At 45.5% G+C, this 23,314-nt stretch overlaps 1 protein-coding gene across 2 annotated transcripts in view; it reads right to left on the bottom strand.

Moving 5' to 3' along the window:
• Positions 1-7,247: 7,247 nt before the first annotated feature.
• SPEF2 (sperm flagellar 2) overlaps positions 7,248-23,314 on the bottom strand; it is a 96,458-nt gene continuing 80,391 nt past the window's right edge. The window contains exons 33-38 of one of the 2 annotated variants that reach the window (XM_082241738.1): positions 20,128-20,220; positions 18,699-18,878; positions 16,476-16,718; positions 15,147-15,269; positions 8,161-8,311; positions 7,248-7,486 (exon numbers count right to left, since the gene is read on the bottom strand). In XM_082241738.1, the coding sequence (XP_082097864.1) occupies positions 8,210-8,311; positions 15,147-15,269; positions 16,476-16,718; positions 18,699-18,878; positions 20,128-20,220 (741 nt within the window). In that variant the 3' untranslated portion in view covers positions 7,248-7,486; positions 8,161-8,209. The remainder of the gene's footprint in view (positions 7,487-8,160; positions 8,312-15,146; positions 15,270-16,475; positions 16,719-18,698; positions 18,879-20,127; positions 20,221-23,314) is intronic. The other variant, XM_082241739.1, reaches the window with a different exon arrangement.

Below are 23,314 nucleotides of genomic sequence, written 5' to 3'. Positions count from 1 at the left end.
TGCCCACAGGGGTCGTTTAACCGGCCCATGAGCCGCTCACTCAATGAATCCCCACGGGCTGCAGTAAACCGGCACAGTGCAGTGCAGGGACTTGCTTCTGTGGTGCCGGAAATCACGTCTGCGCATGCACAGACACCGGAAATCATGTTTATGCATGCGCAGATGCCGGAAATCGCATCTGCGCAGACACAGGTGCCAGAAAACTAAAACCTCAGTGCAGTGTTTACAATCAATGCAGTTTTGAAAGGTTCTGTCCACCATTTTGATTCAAAATGGCATCAAATTGTATCCAAATATAGATAAAAAACCATTCCTTCATCTCAGGAATCAGCGTGCAAAAATTATGAGATATCCAAATGCAAAGTGAACAAGCAAATTTCCAAGATGGTCTATAGTGGCCAATAACCAATCCAAGGGTGCCCAGTGAGCTCCATGACTGAGGGGTGGGGATTTGAACTCTGGTTTCCCAGGTCCTGGTGTGAAACTCTAACTGATACATCACACATAAAGGTAAAGGGTAAAGGGGCCCCTGACCATTAGATCCAGTCGAGGCCGACTCTGGGGTTGCAGCGCTCATCTCGCTTTACTGGCTGAGGGAGCTGGCGTACAGCTTCCGGGTCATGTGGCCAGCATAACTAAGCCGCTTCTGGCGAACCAGAGCAGCGCACGGAAACGCCGTTTACCGTCACGCTGGAGCAGTACCTGTTTATCTACTTGCACTTTGACGTGCTTTCGAACTGCTAGGTTGGCAGGAGCAGGGACCGAGCAACGGGAACTCACCCCGTCACGAGGATTCGAGCCGCCAACCTTCTGATTGGCAGGTCCTAGGCTCTGTGACCACTTAATCACATTGTGATGGCCTGGGATTCCGAGTCTGAGAGTGAACCGGAGGAATCCCAGCCGGCACAGGAGTCCCCGCCTCCAGGGCCGGCTGAACTGGGGCAAGGCCTAGATGCTGAGGAGCCTGCACCTGCACCAGATCCTCAGGGGCAGGCACCAGGTGAGACCATTCCGGCCCCAGAGGTGCTGGAGGACTCAGTGGCTACAGGTGAGCCTCCCTCGGGGCCCAGTAACCCTTCGGCCTCTCCTGAACTGCAGAGGCTTAGGGCAGAGAGGCGAAGGGAACTGGTCTCTCCCAGGAGGAGTGCTCGCCTTAAGGCCAGGAGAGGCGGGACTCCTGGGGGCCGGGACCGCCCCCGGCCTTAGAAGAAGATAAAGGTCAGGCAGCCCGGTCCCAGGTTGCGGGAGCAATGTCGTTGTGGAGTACCTGCTTTACCCAGACCTAGATCTGCACTCCCGGTGTGCCTGTTCCTCGCCCAGCTTCCTGCTTCTGCTCTACCAGTGTTCCTGTTACCCACCTGGCTTCCTGCTGCTGCCCTACCAGCGTTCCTGCTTCCCCGCCCGGCTCCCTGTTTCGGACCCCGCGTCTCATCTAGTGATCGTCTACCCTGCTAGTGATTCTGGACTGAACTTCGGATACGGTATTAGTACCTCCCCCCCCCCCCCGGGACCAGCACACACATGTAACTATAAGGTGAATCGCTGACTCCCAAAAAGGAGAGCGTGAGCAGCCTAAAGATGAGAAAGGAACCAAAACACTATGAGTATAAGGAGTCTGGGTGCCACCGCAGAGACAGAGGACTTTCCCAAGGAAATTCTCATATATGGAAGCACCTCCTATGTCAGCTCCTCTTACGTAGTTTTGGTTCTCCATTTACTGCGTCAAGAATTGGTGGGTTTGGGGTTAGCTGCTGTCAGCCCCCCCCCATATATGGTGCTCTCAGCATGGAAATCTCGATGGGCATCACTTCACAGACATTTCTTCCGGTTTTGCATTTAATACTGGTGCCCAGGGAAGGGGTTTTCCAAGCATAGGGAAACCAATATGGTAGATGCTTGTTGCCTTTGTTTTTGGTGCAAACATGTCTGGATCTGTGATTTAAAACTGGCAGAGGATACCTCTTGCTAAGGATAACTGCTTTAACATGGCGCTTTTGTCTCTTGCAGGCAGTTCTGCTGAAATTACCCCACATGCTTAATAATGTCGCAGAGAGATGTGGTATATCGAGCAATACACATGCACAAACACACCACCCTCTTCATCTTTCCTGATGATTTAAAGGTAAAGGGGCCCCTGACCATTAGGTCCAGTCGTGGCTGACTCTGGGGTTACAGCGCTCATCTCGCTTTATTGGCCAAGGAAGCCAGCATACAGCTTCCGGGTCATGTGGCCAGCATGACTAAGCCGCTTCTGGTGAACCAGAGCAGCGCACGGAAACACCGTTTACCTTCCCGCCAGAGAGGTACCTATTTTTCTACTTGCACTTTGACGTGCTTTCGAACTGCTAGGTTGGCAGGAGCAGGGACCGAGCAACGGGAGCTCACCCCGTCACAGGGATTTGAACCGCCGACCTTCTGATCAGCAAGTCCTAGGCTCTGTGGTTTAACCCAGAACGCCACCCGCGTCCCAATGATTTATTCACATGCAAAAGCGAAATATGAAAACAAAGCCCATAGACTGGGTAGGAAGCTTAAGGGTGAGATAGGAAAGGAGAGATCTGGAAGACATGGGGGAGGGGAGTTGGAGGAGGAGTCTTAGGGTGATGGTGTATGAAAGATAGGAGAAACAATGGGCAGGGAGCAGTGGCGTAGTGTGGGTTGTCAGCACCTGGGGCAAGGCAAGTAATTTGCGCCCCCTAACCCGTGGATTTGCACCCCCTAACCCTAACCCCCAGATGTTGCGCCCGGTGCGGCTGGCCCCCCCCTGCACCCCCCACACTACGCCACTGGCAGGGAGAAGAAAGGAACATAGCTGGTGAGGTGAGGTGTGCTGACTTCTGCACATTGACTTAAAATAATTCTGAAGACTCCTAGTTACCTTAAATGCCTCTAAGAAAACTGGTGCTCTCTGCCTCCCTGCCCCCTTAGCCGATGAAATGCACGCTGAGGAACAAATTCTGCTCTACATGAGAAACATATAAGCCACAGTCACTCACTTTTACCCTGCACTCGTCTGTAAAATGTTGCTAATGAGCGCCAGTGGTTCTTCTGGTAAGGCAATTGTAAACAAATGTATCAACCACAGACAAGAGTGTCACATTCTGTGCGTACACTTGCACACATAAAGGCACACACACACACACACACACACACACACACACACACACCTCTATAAGCAGTCTAAAAGCTGGGCTGGCAGAGATTAAAATTAGACAGATGTTATGGGTGATAGAGAAAAACAAGCTGTACTTTGTTTCAGATGCCCTGAAGTTTGAGAATGAAACTTTTTGAAAACTTTGATTCACTTATCTGAGGATAGTGCTACAAAGCTACACTATGCTCCATGTAGTTTTCTGATTCTCTTTTTTAGATTTAACCTGCCGCCCCTCAAACAATAACAACGACAAAGTCGTTGTGGAAGACAGGAAGAGGGACTTTCTGCTTGCACCATTTCCCAACTGCATGTCATTCCTCCTGGGGAAAAGATACACGGGTAAAATCCACTCCGGGAAGGCACTTTTCAATGGGAAAATAGCATATATCATTGTTTTTTGTTTTATTATTCATCAGGTGGATTTCTTACCTGCCCCTTGTCATAAGGTCCCAGGGCGTGTTACGACAATGCAAAAATTCAGTATTAAAATCAATTAAAACAATTCACTATCAGAATAGGGTGGGTCCTGAAGGAGATGAATCTCAGGTGTCAAAGGCCTGTTGTGTGCATCTTCAGCAAAGAGCATAAGCTATACAGTGATGATGCCAGACACACCTCTGCGGGGAAAGATTATTCAGCGGAATCAGAAGTATATACAAGATGTCCTTCTGGCCTATAAACCTGCCATCAAGTTTAGCAGGCAGGAAAGGAGGGCTGCATAGTCAAGGAAAGGCAGCTTCTCCCCCCTCCTGCTGCGACCAGCTCCCCTCCCCCATCGGCTCCCAGAGCATGCAGAGAAATGAAGAATGAGAGACAAGGTGATGGAGCCTTAGGCTGCTGGGGAAGAAACCAGGGAAGGAGCTTTAGAGAGCAATGGGAAGGTGGAGACCTTCAGCTTTGCCTCATTGGAGCCAGACCTACTGGGAAGAGTTGCTGTGATTTGTTTTGTTTCTTTGAATGAAGAGTTGACTTCATTGACATCAGGTGTTTTATTGCTGACCCTGCGCATGACTCCAGCTCCTGAGAGTGACATCAGGGGTAGAGCTCAGTCCAGCTGGCTGTAGGTGTCTGCTTCAGAATGCACTGGTGATGCCGGCCTCTGCTGCTAGTAGGATTGGGCCTTCCACTTGGTCAGCTGAGAGTGCAATCCTGGTGGCTGCATTGGTCTGGAGACCCTTTGCCCAACCCCTGATGGTCAACTTTGACAAGTGGCTGGGAACACCCAGCTTTTGGTCACCTGATGTCAGTATGATGCAAGGTGGTTGACAGGTGGATGTTCCACAAACCTGTCCAAGTTGGCATGGGTGTGTGATAAAGATCTGGCCCATCATGTCAGAAAGGTTCCTTCACGTGAATTTAAGATGGGGGGGAAATGAGAAACAGAGAGAAATTGAAATTCACCCATCCCTAGTAGAGTGTCAGGACCAGAACCAGAAGATCACAGGGTTGTCATGAGGATAAAATGTGTGTGTGTGGGGGACCATATAGAGTGGTACCTCGGGTTAAGAACTTAATCCATTCTGGAGGTCCATTCTTAACATGAAATTGTTCTTAACCTGAGGTACCACTTTAGGTAATGGGGCCTCTCGCTGCCGCCTCACCGCTGGAGCATGATTTCTGTTCTCATCCTGAAGCAAAGTTCTTAACCCGAGGTACTATTTCTGGGTTAGCCTGAAGCGTATGTAACCTGAAGCATCTGTAACCCAAGGTACCACTGTACAGCAACTTGAGCTCCTGGGAGGAATTACAGGATATAAATATAATTTAAAATAAAATAAAAACTATACATTGCTTTATAAAAATGGATTATTGCCAGTGTTAAAAGTGAGAGGACTGGTGATGGCAGAAGAAAGCAAGGAAGCGGGGAGAGCAGGAAACTTGTTTCATGCACCGCCAGAGTCAGAGGACAACAATTTCTAGTTATATCTGATGAAAATTAGGTCATTGTATGGCTACGAACTGCCACATCGCAGCCACATTCAGAATGAGGACAACATTTATCTACCATTTCAGATCTGAATTAGGTCATCTTATGGCTGAGAATTGTTACATCCTTAGATCAAAGTAGGCCAGTCTGTACCTGTCCCGCTTTCAAGCTAGAGCAAGGAATCTAGTAGCATTTAAAAGAAGGTTGAAGTTCTGGTGCAAGCCTGAATTAGAACAAAATTTAATAAAACACCAGGTCTTCTAGTTCTGGAAGTGTGTGTGGAAGGAAAAATGAGGGAGCCCAGGCCAGGTTTTTTGCTGTGGTCCTCTTGAGGAAATTGGGGTCACATTTGAACAGGAGCCTTCTGGATCAATGGCCTTTCTAGTTCAGTATTTGGGTTTCACAGGGTTCAACCAGAAGCCTACAGGAAGCCCATGAGGAGGATGTGAGTGCAATAACTTACTTTATTTTTTTTTTTTTTGAGAAACTCTGCACAATTTGAAGGCAATGAGAGGTGTCACTTCCAGCATTTCTAATTTGATGGTTTAAAGCAAATATGAGTGTGGTGAAGTTCTGAAGATGGTCTGGGAGTCTTGGCTTAGGGGTACAGCTGAATGAAGCAGAATGGAGAACAATGTGGTTTCTGCCCCAATTTAAAGCCATAAATGACAAACCATGGGGCGAAATCCAATGGTATCCATCTATCATCTGAATGGACACTGAATGGATTCATTTAGTCTGAACCAATCCGATCTGAGCTTGGGTGAGAGTTCTCCCATAAGTACCCACAGTAAAATAAAAAGCTGTCAGACATACAAAGAAAATTGTATTAAAAAAACACCCATGAGGATAAATATGACCTTCTGAATTTGATCTTCACCTTTGAAACAAAAAGAGAATCACAGGGCAGGGCCAAATCAGCAAGACGATTACCAAATCATTGCAAAAACAGATACTTTTCTCATTTAAACACTGAAGATGGAGGAAAGCTGGGCTCAGGGGACAAGCTGGGCTCAAAAACACAGAACACACACATGGATGATGCGAGCTTTAATATCCGTCTGTTATGCGCAAAGTGCGGCTGACCCAACAACCAAGGCAAGCCGTTTGGTTTCACCCTTCCACTCTCCACAAGTGCGGCCCACCTCCGAGAAACCACTTTTGTGGTTTTTCTGGCACCTTTTGGATAAAAACTAAAGGTTATGGCATTTTAGAATACTGGGTGGTCCTAAGTGAATACCTCCCCCACCCCTCTTCATTTTGACTGTAGCAGAAAGACATGGCTTCAGGCACCAGGCCTGCTGGTGGACCAATTCTGTGTTACAAAGATGCTTGCAAACATGGCATGTGGACTGGCAACATTAACCTCGCCATGTGGGAATCCCTTGCAGATGACCACAGTGCCTGGAGAAAGTAAGTCAGGTTGTACATCTATAGCAGTGACCAGAGGAGGAATGACTGCTGGGAGGAAAGCAGAGAGAAGAAACGCCATGGCGCATCTGCAGCAACACAACCGGATGCCTTCATCTGCCCCAGCTGCAACAAAACATGTCTCTCCTGCACTCTACAACCACAACAGCTGCTGCAACCATCCAACAGCTTGACCTCACCTACAAAGGCGTCCTCCTCCATTATCTCCTGAGACAGACAGATGCCAACTGGTAGGACAGAGGTGGGCTTTTTCACTAGTGGCATCGGTGTTGTGAAATGCTACTCCGCTGGTATTGGCAGACAAGCATTCCCTGATCTCTGGGCTTGAGCCTCCTGTTTTATTGGCTTTTTTGGGCAACTGTTTTAAATGTTATACTGTTTTAGCTGGCATGTTTATTGCACTTTTTGATAAATGTGAATGTTTATTTTAACATTTTGATGAAATGGTTTCATTGGGTGGCTATATATTTAAAATTGTTCTTACACTGTTAATGGCAACCAACCCAGTGGTATATAAATCAATAACTATTACTCTTACGAATACTAGTGACTCATTAGGAAGCCAGGCTTCCTTGCAGCTCCCCACTAATAATAATAATAATAATAATAATAATAATAATAATAATAATAATTTTTATTTATATCCTGACAAAGCCGGGCTCACCTGGGTTTTTTATCATTGCATAACATGTGAAATGGCTCTGGCCACGAGCGTTTAAGATCACGTTAGCACTGTATTGCTGAAATAGACTTTTATTTAAAATAAAATGAATACAAAACATTACTATGCTAATTGAAGTAAAGAGTTCCACAACAGAGCAAGGATCAACCCCCAAAATTCAGGAAAGCATTTGGAAATGCTTTTGTTGCATTAGAGAGCCTCCCCACCCCATAATATTTTAACTTGGGGTGACAGCGGTATCTCCATCACTTGGATGTGCTTGGTCCGCTGTCTGCAGCATCAATTTAAAATCCTACAGGAATAAGAAAAGAATAAGTTAGAAGGAAGTCGCTATACAGCCAGCTGACTGCTGAAGGTTACTGAAATAGGTCCTCTTATTCAGCAATCAAAAATAGACATGCTGATCTACATAAAGAATAGATAATACTTAACTAATACTTAACACTCAGGCTAATACTTAGCTAATACTCAACACATGGAAAACTAGCAAAAAACGTTCCTCTATGATAGGAAACTTAGCACTGGAGTAAGGATCCCTGGAATACACCTAAGAGGCATTTGAAAACTTCAAATAATGCCAGCAACATATAATTTATTAAAGTAACATGGCTGCACCCCCTTTTACAAAATTAGAAGTTATCAACATTCTCTATTACCAAAAATGATTTGGGTAATACAGAATGGTTACTGGTACACAATTATACACACATACCGTAGTACCCCAAGGACGCAAATCACCTTACTCCAAATACTATGTAAAGGCTTACAACTAGAAAAGTAGTTATGAATCAGAGTTATAAGATTCTATTTTATCTAGCTTCTATGTTACCTGAATTCCAAACCAACATGCATTTCCTCCACCAATAATATTAATTTCACGATGTCACAATTTTGTAACGTCACGATGTCGAAACAAAACAAAACAGAAACAGGCTGTCGTGTGCAACAACCAGCCAACAACTCTACCTTTGTTAGTTCATATTTTAGAAGTTGTTACTTGTGAGGGTAAATCCTATTATTTGCCCCCTTTGAGCACAGCCATCAGTGCGCTCCATCTGCTCCACCTTGCCAGATTGAGCTTGGGCCATGTGGGCATTCCAGTTGGCCCGTAAATTGTCTGTAAAAAAACAAACAGGTAAACGAAAGGGGAAAAAAAACCAACCAACCAAAACTCCTCCTGGGGGTGGTAGTTGCTGGATCCAACCACTTTCTCTGGGTGCAGAACCAAAGGCTCGCCTGATGAGCGCAGGATGGGCTCCAGTGGAGAATTGCACAGGCCGATAAAATAATACAGTGGTGCCTTCTGTGATTCTCTTCGTCTAGCAGTTTTTTTGTCTTGCAAAGCAAGCCCATTGACGGATTAGCGGATTAGCGCTATTAGCGGCTTTTAGCGGCTTATCTGCTGATCGGATCAGCTGATAAGCGGCTTAGCGGCTTAGAAAAAGGTGGGGAAGGGAAAAAAACCAGCAGGAACTCGCAAGACACTGTCGTCTTGCGAAGCAAGCCCATAGGAAATTTGTTTTGCGAAGCACCTCCAAAACGGAAAACTCTTTCGTCTAGCGAGTCTTCCGTCTTGCGAGGCATTCGTCTTGCGGGGCACCACTGTAATGCACATGAATCGCAGAAGGGGGTGGCCACAAAGGTGGCGGGATGGACAGTGGAGAAGGAGACTGGCCTGGAACATGAGGTCAAGCTCCATTGCTGGGCACTGGGAGGCCTGGCCTGCCAATCAGGTTGGTGTGGGTTTGAAAACTCAAGGGGGGAGGCTGAGTAGGAAGAGGCAAAGGATGCAGCAGGCTGGCTTGTGTGTCAGGAGCCATATTCATGGAATGGGGAGGGAAGGGATGGAGGCTTAGCTCTTGGGAACGGAAAGGGAAACGACTGCTCTATGAGGGCTGCAGCACTGCCTCTGCCTGGGTATTATTATTATTATTATTATTATTATTATTATTATTATTATTATTATTATTATCTTACTACAAAAAAATCTAAAGGAGTATTCTTAGAGAACCTGTTCAACTTACACCCCAGCTGGCGCTATTATCAATATTTGACAGTAGAAATGAGGAAATAAAACTGAAGGGACTATTATTATTATTATTATTAGTGCCTTTGGAATGAACTACCATGTTTCAGAAGTGGAAGAACCAACACTGGAAAAGGGTGGACTAACATCAGGAATATAGCTATACAGGAAATGCTTACATGGCACGTAAGACTTTTGTCTGGTAGGACTAAGCCAGAAGCCTTTTGGGCAGTTTGGCGAGATATTTTTGAAGTTATTAATAGGGCACGGCTGCCACACTCCTTGACAGCATATATGGAATATGTGAAAATGATATGGTTTTTGCAGAGCTATATTGTTGCACACCCCTTTCCCCTTCTTTTTAGCTCATTTCCTGCATTTGTTTTCCTCATGTGAAGCATAAGATACACTAGTCACTTATATTATTTATATCTACTATCCATCAATATGTGATTCAACAGTTCTCCCTATTGTGTTTTGTTTTCTAAACTATGTGCAAAATTAAAGAAAAGTCTTGAAGCAACTTACAATTGTAAAAAGAAAAGAAAAGCATACACCCACAAGAATGGAAAACAAACACCCAAAGGCATAAAACAACATTATTGACTGTAAGTGCTCATCCCGCAATATTATAAACAAGGATAAATGCTACCCTACCCTGAATGATGGACACCAAACAGGCAGTGTCATCATAGAATATGATCCCAGTGCAGTGTGTGTGGGGGGGAATGTCCTGGGTAAACAGGAACGTCTCAGCCTGGGGCCTGGAAGTTGATAATGATGGTGCCAGGAATACTTTTCTGGGGAGAGGATCCCACAATGGAGGAGCCACCACTGAAAAGGCCCGTTCACATGTTGCCGTTCTCTATAACTCGTTGGACGGGGCACACCAAAAGGCAAGGTCTAGGTATAAACTGGAGGCTGCCCATCTGTCCCTAGTACTATGCAGTGGCGTAGCGTGGGGGGTGAAGGGGGGCCAGCCGCACCGGGCACAACACCTGGGGGTTAGGGTTAGGGGGTGCAAATCCACGGGTTAGGGGGCGCAAATTACTTGCCTTGCCCCGGGTGCTGACAACCCACGCTACGCCACTGGTACTATGCACCTTGAGTTGCTGGCAAGGGGCAAGAACCGCTTGCTGCTTTATCTCAGGGAGCAAAATGTGTTGGGCAAGCCCTGAAAAGAGAGGATGGCTTTGTGGATGCAAGAGCAAAGGGAAAGAGCAGAGGAAGAGGGGTGTGGGTGTATCTGGGTGACAAATCGAAAGCTCCGGAGTCTATTGTACATTGATGCACATCAAAGGGAGAGTGAGTGGAGCAGAAAGAACTGGGCATGTGAACTGTGTGCATGTGTTTGTCATGCAGCACCACAGAAATTTGCTAGAAATGATACAAAAGAGTACAACTGATTTCTTACTAACCCTTCATCAGATGTGTGCCCCGGGCAAGCTTATCGCCCAGGCTATTTTGCACACCAGTATCTATTAACGGGCAGGGGTACCTTTACCTTTACCTTTATCTACTAATCAGTACCTGCCTAAGAAGTTCTACTTCTGACACACAGAAAGAACAGAACAGTGAATGCTCTCTCTCTCTCTTTCAAGGTTGTGACTCAGAACTGAGAGGAACTGGTTTCAAAGAAAAATGCCACTTCAAGGAACTGCCCCTTAAGAATGAGGAATTGCAACAACCTTCAGAGTGACTCACAGCTCCCAGAAGGAAGGGATTAAGAAATTTCCACGAGATCTGTTGTTTCTCCCCACTCAGCTCCAGGGAACCCTGGGGATACTTAGAGGGCTTATCAGGAGTGCCTCAATGTTCAGCAGTAAGAGGACATGCTTCCCTGAGTTGTATCTCCATATCAAGATGAAAGCAATATCATTAAAAGAAGAGTGATGCCATTAACCAAGGGCTGAAATAGAACTATCTGTTGTATTCAAAGTTAGCCCTGCTCAGAGTGGACCCATTCAAATTAATGCCCACAACTAGTTTAAGTTCCTTAATTTCAACAGATCTACTCTGAGTAGGACTAAATTCGGATGCAACCCTATTTGCTTATACTTGGGGGTTGTGACTTGATTTAGAAGTGGGCTGCATCATGGGGCACCAAACCAAGTCCATTTTTTTAAAATGGGGGGGGGGGAGAGTTGGAGAAAGAGAAGTGAAGTTATAGGGAACCAGCCAGGGGGTCTTCTCAGTAGTGGTACCCACACTGTGGATTGTCCTCCCATCATATGTCAAAGTGGTAAACAACTACCTGATCTTTAGAAGACATCTGGAGGCAGCCGTTTTTTGGGTGTTTTTTAATGTGTGATGATTTATTGTGTTTTTAATATTCTGTTGGGAGCCACCCAAAGTGGCTGGGGCAACCCATCCAGATGGAAGGGGTATTATTATTATTATTATTATTATTATTATTGATATTATTGATATTGTTGTTGTTGTAATATAGGGTTCGCCACACTTTCACTTGTCCCATGCCTAGAAAGTATGGGTCCAAGTGGTTTTTCCATTTGTTTAACACTTTCTAGGCAAGTTTCTGAGTGGTTTTGCCCTTGTCCCACTCCTTTCCTTGGGAATACCCACTATTTAGGCAATAAATCGTCTCAGGTGTCAATCCAGAGAAATCCCAATTGATGTTTGCTCTGGTTCTGCAGTAAAGATGGGGTTTCCCAGGGGGAAAGTGGAGGGGCAAGGGCAAGCCTGGATGAGCCCACAGATATACCCAGTGATTGCAGCAGAAATGCCGCACTCCAGCTATAGAAGCGTTTCATGCTGCTTAGATCCCATGCAAAAACTCTGCATTCATAGCACTGTAGTTACCAGCAAATGAAGGAAATAGTACTAATAACATAAAAGGAAAATGTTAGCCAATGGAGGGCTGTAAATCATTATCAGTTCAAGGATGCTAGAAGAGACAGATACATACAATCAACATTTCATTAGCTTATCTCCCAAAAACCCAGTAAATAGACACATTAGTGAAAAATCAGACTTGCCCTGCTGTGAAATCTCAAACAATTAAACTTGCTTAAATACAATTATTTGCCTGTACTATACAGGATACACTTGATTCCTTAGAAACCAAAGAGGTTTGGGCCATTATTGCAAAATGATCTGGAACACAGATATATAACAAGGAAGGTCTGTTGTACTGACCAACGCAATGGAGAGAGAGAAAAAAATTAAAGGGTGAACTACAAGCGACCAGCTGTCTTGAATTGCATATGGTGTGAAATAATGATGAACGATAAAAATAATGAGTTGTATCCAATGAAGCAATTGCATAATACGGACAGTCTAAGAATTTGGATGTACAGGAAAATTGTATACAATATTTGTATATTCTGTTGGAAGCCGCCCCGAGTGGCTGGGTTAACCCAGTCAGATGGGTGGGATATAAAAAATCATCATCACCACCAGCAATACTACCACTAATAATTATAAACTGCTTGATTAACTAGTTTAGAATCCTTCGTCTCTATACTTAAAAGCCTGCACAGACTATGACCCACCAAGGCAAATAGGAGCCCAACATGGAGAAGATTTAAAGATGTTAATGTTTAATTTAAAGGATATTAAAATTGGGATTTGGAAAACCGCTATAAGGATATGCAATGAAATTCAACTAAGGGGAAACGAGGAAGTCATTTTACAAAGTAAATAACTGTTATTTTCAATAAGGTTATGATTTATGTTTGTTATGTTTTGTTTGTTTTATGTTTTTGTTTGTCATTGATATTGTAAAAACTAATATTTTTTTTGCAAAAAAAAAAAAAAGTAGCCCAACATGGGGCTTGATGCACCTCCTAGTTTACTTTTCCTCAGAGGCGGAGCTAGCTTCTCCGGCATGCTGTGCACCCAGGGGCAGGGCCACAGGGGTGGGGCGAGCATCCCAGGGGTGCGCTGCCCATGGGGGCGGAGCGAGCCACCCATGGAGGGCTGCTTCCTGGGGGGGGGAGAGGGAGCTGTGCTGCTTTGCCAGCAGCCTTCCTCCCTTCCCTCTTCCTTTTGACAGCTCGGGGGAGGCTCCCACCCCAGGAAGCAGCCCAGGAGCGGGCAGCAATGGCTTGCCGCCCGCCTGCAACTCCCAAGCCTCCCCCGAGCTGTCAAAACAAAGGGGGAAGGGAGGAAGGCCGCCGGCAACATGGCGCAGCTCCGCCCCTTCCCCGACGGCTCAGGGTAGGCTTAGGAGTCATGGGCGGGCAGCGTGCTGAATGTCACCCCCCTCAGTGATGACACCCAGGGCAGCTGCCCCCACCGCCCCCTTCCTCTGCCCCCCTAAGACTCCATTTTCCACCTTCCTCTGCTGTTTCCCTGCATCTACCTTGGACGATAAGCCCCTTGGGGTGGAAGCAAGTCATGCCTGCCCTCTGCAAAGTGCCATGCACGTAGATAGCAATATTTAATATGGGGTAATGAATAGTTGTGGTGCCTGCCTGGGGCTTCAAAAGCCTGGGATCTGCCAAGCCCCAGGCGGGCCAGCAAGGCCACAACTATATCGCTTCTAGGCTGGGTCACAAGCTGCGAAGTCTTGCTTAGAAGCAAGCACTTCATCCACAAAGGAGCAACGTGCGACATTACTCAGCAACGCTGCTTTCTCCTCTGGTTCCCTATCTGCTTCACAAGTGGAGATGCTGCCACCTTATAAACCACACCCGTTAGCTTCTGCTCCTTTTATCTCACAAGTGATCTCAGAATAACACAGCTCTATGGTGTTTGTTTTCGTGCAGTTTTATTCTTCTTGAAAAGAAACCTCTGTTTTGTTTTGTTTTTGCATTGCTGTTTATTCGATGAGTCTTGGGAGAGGCGGGTGCAGAATCCCTATCACCTTGGAACCTGACGTAAAGACATTCAACCTTGAACCTGACCGCCAGCATGCAGGACTAGCTGCAGGCTTTAGAGCTATCTAGGATGATGTGTTCTCAACACTTTGTCATAGTGGGCTTCCCCAACCTAAAGAAAACCATTGAGCCCTCCCAAGCTCAAGGGCACCAAAACAATAGAAAGAAATGACTTGTTAGATTGTCACCATTTATCAGCAGTAAGTATAAGGATACAGAGTGAAGAAGGTGGAGGTTGGTTCATAGCCTCCTGTTCCATATATCATGCATGCAAAATTTGGAGATGATGTAGGGTTCCCTAGCAGCTGTCTTCTTCAAGGTTATTTTAAATATTTTCTAGAAGCAGCAAGGGATGAAATTTCATGCTATGGGGGAGGGAGATACATATATTGATCTCCAGTCCTCACGAAGGTAGAGATGAATGTCCAGTGGGTGAATATGCACCTCCATCTTTGATGAGAAAGTGTGTGGGAAAAGGACATGCTTCTTTGTATGTGTGTTTCCAGAATACATCCATTGACCATCAAGTAGTAATGACTCCAAATGAGAAGATTCTGGCCTCCAGTTTCCTGACCTTTTCTCCTGTTTTGGGAAATTCTGGACACCCTCTGCAAAAAATATTTGTGGTTTTTAAATGCCACATTTGCCCCCATTGCCATTTAATTTAACTGAGCAGTGATAACTCATATGAATGTTGTCAATGATGTCACAATGCTATTATCTGATAAGATGGTATCAAGAATGGTACCAGTGCTGATTACGACCGTCAGCTACACAGAAGGTCAGCGAGGGCAAATGAGGAAGCGGAGGAGGGCCGATGGCACTGAGAAACAACAACCAAGGGAACAAATGGGCCACCAAACCACGTGCCAATTTTGAGCTGCCTGTTGCAGAACATTCAGCATAGCCCCAGTAAATGCCCTCTCTTCCCTGTTCCAAGCAAAACGGTTGTTACAACTGTATATAGAAACTCTGTAAATGAGGAGGTCTGTTTTCACTTCACAGCACTTTGTATTTCCTGAATGTAAAAGAAAAAGACAAGACATTCCGGATCCCTGTGTACTTACAGGGAAATAGATACTTACGTGAAGCTTGTACTGCTGGTAGCTGTTAATCAAGTCTTGAATGAAGGGGTGCTGTAAAAGAAGCGCCACTGGGATGGGCGTGAGATCTTCGGAGCCAAGATCCCGGTATACCTTAATGAAATGCTTCAAGGGAACATAACAAATGGCTTACTGTATTAGGAAAGTGTAGCCATTTGGAAAACAACAATCAGAACGCTGTCAGAAGCAGCTCACCTAGTGGGACAGAGCCTTAGCGCTGGCTTCCTGGCAGCAGCATTGCTGAAGATTACCAGCAAGGGAAAAAACAAGGCAATGGGGAGATTGGGCAAACTGATGGGACCACCGGATTGGCTCTGATGGTGAGCTGCCAGCCCTGATCTCCCTACTACCCTCCATCCTAGGAAGTCGCAGTGATGCTGGGCTGCAAACCATTTCTGCAAAGCAGAGATGGACATCCTTTATGGCCATGGGGACTGCTCTATTCTACTGACAGTGGCCTGGAGGGCTGTGACTGTATTTTGCTATGCAACTGTTGGGCAGTCAGGCTCCATGAAATATTTAGCAACTATAGAGAGTGCTTCAAATGTCTAACACTTGGCCATGAGGATGGTCATAAGGATGGTAACTGCTTCACAAGCATTATCCCAGTGATCTTTACAATAGGTCCGTTAGGTCCTTAGCATTAGCCCCGTGCTGCAGGTAGGAGTCTGAGGCTGTGGCTTGCCTGTGCTCAAGTTCAGGGAACTGGTAACTTCCAGTCTCACAATGCTAGCTCCTATACTGTACACTCAGATTAAAGGCCATTACATGAGACATCCGTGGAAAGAGACAACTTTTTTCAGGGCACATGTAACTGTGCTATTTTCCTTAAAAGTAAAACTGTGAGGAAACTCTCTTACTACATCTTGATTAAATTTGGTTAAAGTTGGTAGACTAAAGTCTATGTATTTAACACCTTGCTCTTCCTCACAAAATCAGCCCGAGGGGCTTCCAGCTGGCTGTCCGTGGTGAGCGTTTGACAACCTGATACTTAGAACTCTGTGTAATCTTACATCACACACACACACACACACACACACACACACACACACACACACTGGTTTGTGTAGTTTTCCTATATTTATAGATCTCCCCATCTCTGGAGGTCCCAAGAGAGCCCTAGCCTGGTCATATTTCAGAAGCGGCAGAAGGCCGTTTTGACTGGGCTACTATTGGTTGACAAAACTTAAGCAATGCTGCCTAATCTTTAAAACTGTAATAAGTGACATGTTACCTGCAACAAGCTTCTGGACAAGAGCAGGATACTAGATTAATTAAACAAGCATTGGAACCATTCGCTAGTTAACCAACCTCGTACGTATCCTCTGGTTTCATATAACCACTAAATCTGTGGTTGTCAGCAGCTTTGTTTGTTTCATGCTGAAACACTTTGAGTAGTGTATCCAGAGAAATGTTTCCTTCATTGGTGAAAGACTCAGCTTCCTCTTCTTTTTCCTTCTCTTCTTCTTCCTCTTCACCTTCCTCAGCAGCCTCCTCCTCTTCCTGCTCATCCTGTCCGTCACTTGTTATCAGCTGCTCAGAAGAAGGAACATACTGGGGACGGAAAGTGTGACAGATTGGAATAGCTTTGCTAATGATCGGATGATTAAGCTTGGTGGCCACTAAGGGAGGAAGGAACTGTCAATTTCAGTTCTCTCTGTTTCTCATTTTTCTAATCTTAAATTCAGTTTGCCACCTTCTGCTACAATTCGTGATAGCCTTCATAAAAATTCATTAGAATTTTGTGCAAATTTCTCCTATTAACAAGGTTTTATAAGGAGTTTTGTCTAATGTGCACATTTTGGGAGCAATTTCCCCTGATATAATTAATTTTTGTATGCCTTTTTCACTAAAATATTATTTTTTCCATGATATATACTTGATATTTCCCCCTGATATATGCATTTTCATAAATATTGTGTATTTGTAGAGCTGCATTGCAAAATTCAGACAAGTATGAATTTGTAATGCCAGGGTCTAATACAATTCTTTAGGGAGGGCATTCAAGACTGGCACCATCACTAGAAATCTATACTAGTTTTAAAATGGTTTAACTGGTGAGGATCCCAAGAACTGTAGTTTTGTAAGTTTGTTGGGAAGTCTATTGAGAAAAGCTTAGCCTGCATTGCAGAACTGAGATTCTCACTGGTTCCTGAAGAAAGGCATGTGCTCTATTATACTAATCTGATTAGAAATAGGCTGAATCATCCCTTCCTCCTAATATATATAGTGGAAACTATTCTTTATTATTCTTTATTATTATTATTATTATTATTATTATTATTATTAACCCACCCATCACCCTAAGGTCCCAGGGCGATTACAACATGAAAACACAATACTGTATAAAAACCAATTTAAAACAATTTGCAACCACAAAAAATAGATGGGTCCGTGTGTGTGTGTGTGTGTGTGTGTGTGTTCACCATTTTCCAGAAGCTATACAATGAAAGTGCTGGATGCACCTCTTTGCGGAGTTCTACAATTTAGGGGCTGCCACAGGGAATATTATCTCCTGGAAAGTCTCCCCCAACCCTCTGAGGGTGGAGGAACTACCAAGAGGGCCCCCCTCTGCCAATCTTAGCACCCAATAGGGTCTGACAGTTTTCAGATATAGGAGGCCTAAACTGTTTAGGGCTTCAAACACTAACGTGAACACCTTGAATTAGGCCTGGAAATGAAATGGCAGCCAGTGTGGCTGTTTTAAAACAGAGGTTATGTGACATCTAAAAGAGATCTAAATGCAACCCTAGCCAGTAATGTAGCTGCTTCATTGTGGAGCAGTTGACATTTCTCAGCAGAAGAGATGTCCACATCATGCCATGGCCTTCAGACACATGTAGTGGGATTCTGAAAGGCATCAAAAGCACTTTTGAACTCTTTAGTAACTGTTAGTGAGGAATATGGCGTCAACTTATGCCGCCAGGATGTCATTATTTGTTTCTCCTTCCACACCCTTTTCTTCTATATTACTGAAATAGTACAATTTCATTATCCAAGAAAGAGTCTTAAAAAAATTAAAAACATCAGAGGAAAGCAGTAATTAAAGAGGCTCTTTATCAACAACGCTACTGCCACATGCCGCAGGAAAAGACCAAAGAGTGGCAGAGCTTGCAAGCAGATTTTAATTAAAGGCATTTACGGCCCCTAAAAGCCTCCACAGCACTTGACCAGTCCACAATGGACAGGCTGACGGAACAAACTGCATTTCAATTTTTAAAAAAGTGGGGAATGGGAGGGACTGCACAGGAATCATCAGGATGCAATGGCATCAGCAACAACATCATCTTGATTCTCTAGAGAAAGTGAGTGAGCAGAAGATGGCAACTCCAGACTAAGGAGTAAGTGTGGAAACAACCCAGAACAGAAACGGCGATTAAGTGAAAAATCTGCAGAATTAGCATTCTCATTTCAGTTTGGTGCAGTTAGTGTAGACTGAAATGAAAACAATCTAACAGCCCAGCTTTAAGGAATAAGAAATTCAATTTTCACCAGCAAACGCTAAATTATTGTCAAGATCAACAGCGCATTTACCTGTTGGGGAACAGGAGGGAGTTCCTGTTTTTTCCTGTGAATGTGTGTCCCTGTTGCGACACTGAGGGCCCGATAGACACCATCCACAGAATCAGGATCAGATGCAAAATAAAGGAGCATCTCTGTGTAGTTTAGCTGCGGAGGGTCTTTTTCAGGATCAGCAAATAAAGAAAAGAAAAACTGTAAAAGAAACATGCTTCAGTTAATTGATGTAGAGGATATTGTATGAGAATAATCTATGCAATGTCCGAATCACTTTGCAAGTCTTTCAGCAATGAGGAACATCTCTGCACTGGGAAAACTTTGTGTGGTTGTAATGTGCATGTAGTGATCTGCAGCAATTTTGTGTTGGGTATTTTCATACTGAAGTTCACTTTCCATTCATGTGGGGCAATGTGGTTGCCACTGCAACCAGGAATGTATAAAAACTTAAGGGGGGAAATTCTGGAACAAATCTTAAAATGTCTGGCCATATGGCTGGCTTAGCTTTCTGCCTGTATGGTTGGGCTACCTTGTGTGTTAGTTCTGTCAGTTTTGTGTTATACAATTACACAAAGAACAAAGGAACCACATCACTATTCGATCTAAGTCTGTACTGTACTGGCACCAGCTCTCTGGGGTCGCAGATAGGTTTCCTAGATCCTGCAGGGGACAGCAGGGGTTTACCTCGCACATTCTGACTGCAAGACATATGCTCTCCCACTGAGTTATGGCTCTTCCTAACCAATGGGCAGTCTTTTTTATTTTTTGAGAAACAAAGTGTGAAAATATAGGATAGAAGGCCCTTTGATCCTCTCCAGAGCTTTTTGTGTCAGACATGTAGGTTGTCAATTCAGGAAAGAACTTGGAATCAAAACCCAGTATGCATCCCAGTCAGTGCAAACTATTACCCTCGGATAAGAAGCTGATTAAAAACAGACCTGTGAGATTTAAGCCACACAGATGCGAAGCACAGCCCGTCATTTTGTAGAGAAAAATATTTTTCCAGAGGTAAGTTTGCAATGCTCTCTTTCCTCTTAAGGAAACCAATCCTGATGAAGGATCTCACAGCTCAGCAGAAAAAGGGGCACCTTTGTTATTGCTTTTTACAGTGAACAAATTATTATTATTTGGGGGGCAAGAGGTGTACATATAAGTTAAATACCACCACCTGACCAGAATGGAGAAGGCAAATGGTTCAGTGATTGAGCACTCATATTATATGTAGAACGTCCCAGGTTGAATTCATAGGATCTCCAGATAACAGACCCAGGACATTTCTATCTGAGATCTTGGATGGTCAAAGTTCAGCTTTTTTTTTGGGGGGGGTGGCAAAATTGCTGAGCTTTTTTAAAAAACTGAGATTTCCTGGACATTGAAATGCCTGGTCTTAACTGTGCTTAACTTCAATTTGGCTTGCAGCCTGTGATTTATTTATTTTTACACTTACTTTTATAAGGTGCTCCTGGCGGTTAAATGGAAAAGGTTCTGTCGGGCTTTCTGGGACGGGTAAATCTTCACTGCCTTTAAACCACAGACCGACCTGGAATGACAGAACCACACAGTTGAAAGGGATTGTGTAAGTCAACTAGCCCAAACTGCTTGATTACTGCAGGCTCCACAATGCAAAAGGCAAAAACTATAAGCATCCCCGAGAAATGTCTGTTCAACCTCTGTTCAGATATCTCCAGCAAAGGATAACCCACCACCACATACCAAGGTAGTCTGTTCCACTGCTGAACAACTCTTACAATTATGATGTTTCTCTGAATGTTTAGCCAAATCTGCTTCTCCGCTAACCAGTTGGTTCCAGTCATGTTCTCTGGAGCAACTAAGAACAATTCTTGTCTACCATGCGGCAGCTCTTCAGATATTTAAATACAACTACCATTCCTTATTCCATCTTAATCTCTTTCCTCAACTCTTTCCTCATAGGACTTGATTTCTATACTTCTCACCATTCTGGTCACCTGGACATAAAATGTTCTATCCAACCAAATCATTGCATGCACGTGGAACAACTTTCACAAGTTTCAACAGAATTTCCCCTTCCTCTCTCTTCCCATGTGCCACTCAAATTTGGTCTGGGGCTTATCTGGGGGCGGTGCCAGGTGGTGCATAAAAGGAGGAAAGGGAGGATAAGTTCTGTTGCGTTCACAGATGTCGTTCTGCACGTGCAATGATTTACTTGGATACAACCCAAAGAATGGTTATTATTCATGACCCTCTTTGGACACTTTAAGAACTTAATACAAAAGCCCAGGAGGATCCAACCAAAGGCCCATTTAGTCTAGTATCCTGTTTCCCAAAGTACCGTATTTTTCGCCCCATAAGACGCACCGGCCCATAAGACGCACCTAGATTTTTTGGGGGGAAATAAAGGGAAAAAAATTATTTTCCCCCCAGGTGCGCTGCGCTACACCAGGAGCTTGGGGTGTGCGGAGCTCAGCGCGCCCCAAGCTTCTGCATGCCGGCAAGGTCTCCGCTAGCGTGGGAGAGCCGGGCGCCTCTCCCAGGGCTAGCGGACCCCTGCGCTAATCCAGAAGCTTGGGGCGAGCTGAGGTCAGCGCGCCCCAAGCTTCTGCGTGCCGGCAAGCAGTCCGCTAGCCCTGGGAGAGCCGCGGGGCTCTCCCAGGGCTAGCGGATCGCTGCGCTACACCAGGAGCTTGGGGCGTGCTGAGCTCAGCGCGCCCCAAGCTTCTAAGTGCGCGCAAGCAGTCCGCTGCCGCCCCAAGCCTCGCGCACCCGGCAGGAGGTTCAACCGGGTGCGCGAGGCTTGGGGCGGCAGCGGACTGCTTGCGCGCACCTAGAAGCTTGGGGCGCGCTGAGCTCAGCGTGCCCCAAGCTTCTAGGTGCGCGCAAGCAGTCCGCTGCCGCCCCAAGCCTCGCGCACCCGGCAGGAGGTTCCACCGGGTGCGCGAGGCTTGGGGTGGCAGCGGACTGCTCGCGCGCACCTAGAAGCTTGGGGCGTGCTGAGCTCAGCGCGCCCCAAGCTTCTAGGTGCGCGCAAGCAGTCCGCTGCCGCCCCAAGCCTCGCACACCCGGCAGGAGGTCCCGGCAGGCGCGCAAGCAGTCCGCTGCCGCCCCAAGCCTCGCGCACCCGGTGGGACCTCCTGCCGGGTGCGCGAGGCTTGCAGACACTCGCCCGAAGCAGGGGGAGCCCTCCCGAGGGCTCCCCGTGCTTCGGGCGACAGGCTGCCGCCCCAAGCCTCGCGCACCCGGTGGGACCTCCTGCCGGGCGCACGAGGCTTGCAGGCATTCGCCCCATAAGACGCACCCCGATTTCCCCTTCATTTTTGGAGGGGATAAAGTGCGTCTTATGGGGCGAAAAATACGGTAACCAGATACCTCTGGAAAATCTGCAGGCTGAGTTTCAAGGCAATAGCTTGCTTTTAACTGCTATTAAGTATTGAGGCTTATTAGGCAGATATGGAGGCACTGCTGTTGCTAAGGTCACACAGTCACTTAATCATTGTTGCTAATGACTACAATGCCAATCTCTCTCAAGGCTCATCTGTTCAACTCTAGGATAGATATATATCCTTTGAGTGCAGTGATATATAATTGATTTTATGATTAAATTTTTTAACATGTTTGTGTGCACAGATCTATAACTGTGTGTGTGTATATGTGGGTTAATACACACACACACTCCTTTTCTGGTGCAGGTATTTATCAAAACCAACATGTAACAGCAGGGTATATTCCAGGGAGGGGAAAACTGTACTTAAAAAGACAGCAAAAATTGATTTCCATGCTAGGTCACATACAGCAACAGCAAGACTTCAGTGACTCATTAAATGAAACATTCTTGTGTTTCAAAATATGAGTCAGTGATTCTGGTTCTAGAAGCAAATCAGGGGGGGGGGGAATCAACAGCTGAGGAGGATAAAAAGAAAGTTGCAGTGGCTGGTTTTAGATGAAATGGGGCCACTTCTTCATCTACTACTCATCCAGCAGTAATCTGCAGAAAGAGCTCCTTGCACAGGGGCCTAGGGAGGATGCCTGACCCAGGATGTAAGCCGGTTACCATAAGAGGAAAACTAAGCCTTAGCGGCTGTTATTGAAGAACGTTTAGGCACGCTATATTATCAGCCATCTAAATCTCGTCATGATTGCTGGTGAAGTTCTGAAGAATGTTAGAGCAGAAAAGGCAACATTCTGAACAGTGAGCCAATGGAGCATGTACACAAAATGCTCTTGCTGTCTCTCAAACTACAAGTTTTAGAATGTAGTGGTTGTGAACATGCATGTATGTATGTATGACTGCAAAGATGTCTTGCAAGTTTCTTAGTTTTGCTGGCATTTCCTAGGCATGAGGCAAGAAGAGCTAACTGTACTAGCTGACTGGCAACAGGAAGGAGGGGCTCACACCATAGTAAGAAGAGACCAGGTCCCCCTGTGTTATGGGGGGGGGGGCGGTGTATGACAGAAAAGCACAAAAGAAAGCACTTTTAGAGGAAACTCTGGGGAACAAACTTTGACAAGACACCATTCACACAATTTGCAGTTGCATGAATGGCTTTTAAATCCTGAATCCTTGTGTTGGACTGTGGGAAACTGTAATCCTTTGCTGTGTTCCCAGTTAAGGTCTCTCTCGCTCCCCTCTTGCCCTGCTATTAGGATTGAAGGGAAAG

This window comes from Podarcis vaucheri (genome assembly GCF_965113315.1).
Source record: "Podarcis vaucheri genome assembly, chromosome: 11".
Lineage (NCBI taxonomy): Eukaryota > Metazoa > Chordata > Lepidosauria > Squamata > Lacertidae > Podarcis > Podarcis vaucheri.
Note: the sequence above shows the minus strand (reverse complement) of the source record. Positions and strands in the feature narration are given on the sequence as shown.